The sequence below is a fragment of the Simochromis diagramma genome, unplaced genomic scaffold (genome assembly GCF_900408965.1).
Source record: "Simochromis diagramma unplaced genomic scaffold, fSimDia1.1 OVJJ01000685.1, whole genome shotgun sequence".
Taxonomy (NCBI): Eukaryota; Metazoa; Chordata; class Actinopteri; order Cichliformes; family Cichlidae; genus Simochromis; species Simochromis diagramma.
In genome coordinates, this window is record NW_024387477.1 from 7283255 (window position 1) to 7287559 (window position 4305).

Sequence of the window (4305 nt, forward strand, 5' to 3'; positions counted from 1 at the left end):
CACAAGTTTACACAAAAGAACGCACGATCGATTCAGGGACCGCTCTCCTGTGCTTCATCTCTGTCTCCCAAAGGGCAAAATCTAACAAAACAAATAAGGCAGAAAACAGTTTTTAAAATTGCTCATGTTGGTTCATCTGCAAGAAGATTTTAAATTAATATGAATCACCATGACAATCGGCTGCATCTTCACACTCACTGACGTCTTTAGCGAGTTTTTTTTTTCTTTTCTTTTTCCTCCCCTCGGATAACTACTTGAGAGTGAAATTGCCACTGAAAGCGAAACGATTATTTAGAACATGGGTCCCTAGATTCTTCTTAGAGCTTCTCTTTCGTCTCTTTTGAGTCTTTTCAAACTGAATGTGTTTTTCGGGAGCCTGCTGAGCGTGAAACTGGTAACAACAAAAGCCAACTGGAGCAGAAAGTGCCACTCCCTGAGACTCAGAGAGGAACGCTTTGACCAGAAACGTAGGTAATGCACCAATACTAAATCCACACAAATTGCTCATAATGGACTAAATGGCTTTCTGTTACATCAGCAATTAAACAGGAGATAACAGTGTAGCAGTGTTATTCAGGAGTGTGTGTACAAACACATGCCGACCATGTGAACTGTGCATGCACAGCCACTGAGGACACTGAGGCTATGTTATGTCATGTTATTTTTTTCCACTTAAGAATGAAGTAATGATAGTTGACGTATTAAAATCCACCCACTTTTATTTTCAGAGAATATCTTTGGGAATGGAAGGGCAGTGAAGTGCTGTTTATATGACTGTATTTATCTAGCTCCCTGCTAGGAAAACATTTATTTTTAAAACTAATCCAATTGCAATAACCATTTTAATTAGCAATTTTAAGATTTCACATAACAGCTTGCAGAACCACTTTTATTGGCAATAACTTGAATGAATCATTTTCTGTACGACTATATAAGTCTCTCACATTATTGTGGAGGAATTTTGGCCCACTCTTCTATACAGCATTGTGTCAGCTCATAAAACTTTGTGGGCATATGCACAGCTCTCTAAAGATGCTTCCACAGCATTATAGTTGGGTCTGGACTTTGAGTGGGCCATTGCAACACCTTGATTCTTTTCAAGCCATGCAGCAGTAGATTCGATGCTGTGTTTTGGCTCATTGTTCTGCTGTATATTACAATTTTGACCAAGTTTTAGCTGTCCTCACATTAAACTGTAGAATACTTTGGTATACAGAGGAGTTCATGACTGGTGCCCAGGTCCTGTGGATGCAAAACAAGCTCAAATCATCACCTTCCACCACCACCAATAGTTCTGGGAAAAACAAGTCATACTTGTACTGTCATGAACTTGAATCTTTTAAGGCTTTCCCAAACAGAAAGTGGTGAATAGTCTACTTTTACCAACATCTGGGCTGCAAATTACCCTCATGATTCTACAGCAGTCAACAGTCCGATGCTTTATGTTGCTGAAAGATAAAGCCAGCCTTTATATCCTCAGATTACTCGGGCAAATACATTCTGTCATCGCGAGACTATCTGGCGTCTAATCTCATCATGTGACCAGTCTCGTGACCATCCCGGAAAAAGCGATTTTAGCGCTGTCAACACAACGCTTACAGAGAATAAACGCGAGAATATTCGCGCACAAGTTTCGTCGTTGTGTCGCTTCATTTACAGTACAGCAATGGACGGATCTATGAAAGCATCTCTGGACGCCTCCGCCCCACCGCCGCAGTATTTCAGAGGGTGAGAAAATAGTATAACGAACTAGCTAAGCTAACGGCTAGCTTGTATACCTAGTGACCTGAAAACCCGAGCTCTGCGGTGCCGTTCATTGCCATAGAGACTTTTCTTTTATGTGGCACAATCCGGGAACATAGATGTAATTTTCACCAGGGTACACATCCACATCCGTAGTCAGCGTGTCAGAGCCCCCGTCGCTGTGTGGTTTGATCCCGGCTGACTCATGAACTTGTGCTCCTTTGCAGAAATGAAAGCTCCCTGGTTTCAGCCCTCAAGACTCTGCTGTTCTTCACCATCCTCATGATCACGGTGCCCATTGGACTGTATTTCGCATCAAAGGCGTACATCTTTGAAGGTGAAGTGTGTCCGGATGATTGTGGACTTACCTCCACTCTGTTCCTGCTTTCACATTTTCTTGGGGTTTTTACTTTATTTTTGTAAACGTAGCACATCCAGATTTTAAAATCTATTGATCAGTGGTCATCTGCTGACAGGTTAATAGAGCAGTCAGTTTATCTTTAAGCTCTAATAGTAAGAGTCTTTTAGCATAGTATTTGTCATTCCATACCAACATTTCCATTTTAGATGATATAATAAAGATAATCCAGATGAGAATGTGCATTTATTCTGGATCTAGGAATTTATCGGAACTCTTTCCCCCATAATTATCACATTTGACGACCTCCCCAGTACCCACAATGACAAATATACTGGTTTATATCACCCACAATAATCGAATACAACCAGAGATGCTCTAGGTTTATATGGAAAGACATAACAAGCCACTGCAGCTTTTATTTTTCTGGGTTTCATTCTGTGCCAGAGAAAGTTGTGTTTAGCACCTCAATATAAACCTGACTTGTGACACTTTAAACTCCGTGATGCAGCTGCTGGTCGTCGCCATTAACGCTCTGCTTCTGTTTCGTAGGTTCGATGAAGATGTCAAGCTCTGACAGTTATTTCTACGCAGCCATTGTTGCGGTGCTCGCTGTGCATGTGGTTCTGGCTTTGTTTGTTTATGTGGCCTGGAACGAAGGCGCGCCTAAAGGCAAGGGCAAACATGATTAAGGCATATCCTTATCAGCTTAGAAGACCAGAGGAGACAGACCGACTGACGTGGGGAGGGATCCAAGCCCACCCACCCCCCTCCCCTCACACCCCCTCCCAGGTCATGGGCATTGTAAGACCATCTACAATGAGCTGCATTAGAGCTCCGAGGTTAAAGCCTGAAACTACTCTGTGTTCCCCGGCAATGGCGGGGGGGGAGTGGAGCTTGCTGAGTGTGCTTGCTCACCAGCCTCAGCGGGCCCGCCTTCTTGACTTTCTTTTTTTCTCTGAAAATATTACTTTTGTCAACAGAGGACAGCCGTGGTTTTTAAGAGGCTTTGTCATAAGCTGCCATTTGGCTAAGTGCTCTAAGTCCCTTCTCAGCAAAGAGTTTGTCTTGTAGGAAAGCATCTTGGGTTTTGACTGATGTGTGCAGGTGTGCACGCACACACACTTTGCCTCATGTTTAATGCATATGAAAGATTTGCTTCCAAAATGCTTCAATTAGCTCAAAGTCATGTTATTTTAATCACATTTCAGTTGTTGTACATTTGAGGATGTCTCTCAGCGTCATTATAAACCCATAATGTGCTTAACTCTCACGCAAACCATATCATTGAGTCATCTGTTAACCCTTTTAAATAGTGTTGAAATTTGGTTTTCTTTCAGTTGATGTGCGTTTGTGTGCCGTAGCGTGGCGACATTATGAAACTTTGGTGTTGCAGTCAGTTCCTAATTCACACTGTATTTAAATTTGTGTGTTTTGTGTCGATGATGTAGCCAGTGACGTTGGTCGTCATGCAGATGTGAGTTCCGACTTGTTCAAATAAACTGGAAAGTGTACATTTTTGTTGTTTCTAGTGGTATTTTCTTAAAATACAAAGATGCAAGGAAACGATTTGTGCTTGGTTAAAGAATTAAACTGATTCTCTACAAAATCATCTTTTATTTTTAATAAAGTGCAGAGTTTTGTTTTCAGGTTTCTAGTGTGCGTCCTGTTTTTTTACATGGTCTAATACCAGAACAACAAACGGACTACTATAAATGTGATATTAAAAAACACATTTAAAGTATTATCTTTTGCAATCCTCTGATTAAATCTTGGATGAACTGTTTGTTTTTTGTTGTTGTATTTTTATGAATAAGGCCTGCATGTGATGAGTGAGCCTTATCACACAAGAGGTCATGACTTCCCCTACTATTTATTGCCGCAACTAACCAAAAAATGTGTGCACAGAGATCAAACATCCTCGTAAACAAACTTATTTTTAATAGTCCACCCCAGAAGCACATTTACACATTGTCACAACAGTTCCAATCCTAACATTCAGTGCGGAAAACTGTCAAAACTGATTATTTAATTCATAAAAATATCTTAATGAAATAAAGAAAACATTTGCAAACCTCATTAACATGACCCAGATTTTTCCCAGGCCTGATAAAGACTGTAGTGAAAACCATTAGAATTTGGTTGCCAAAATAAAACAAGCTTTGTCTCACATGTCTGGGAAGATACCTTATTGACCTCTGCAG

The 4305-nt window shown here is 40.8% G+C and overlaps 1 protein-coding gene across 1 annotated transcript; it reads left to right on the forward strand.

Moving 5' to 3' along the window:
- The first annotated feature begins 1534 nt into the window (after positions 1 to 1534).
- Positions 1535 to 3752, forward strand: vma21 (vacuolar ATPase assembly factor VMA21). The gene is made up of 3 exons (XM_040016321.1): positions 1535 to 1728; positions 1971 to 2080; positions 2654 to 3752. Exons 1-3 carry the CDS (start codon positions 1667 to 1669, stop codon positions 2791 to 2793), a joined length of 312 nt encoding a protein of 103 aa, XP_039872255.1. The 5' UTR covers positions 1535 to 1666; the 3' UTR covers positions 2794 to 3752.
- The last annotated feature ends 553 nt before the right edge of the window (positions 3753 to 4305 follow it).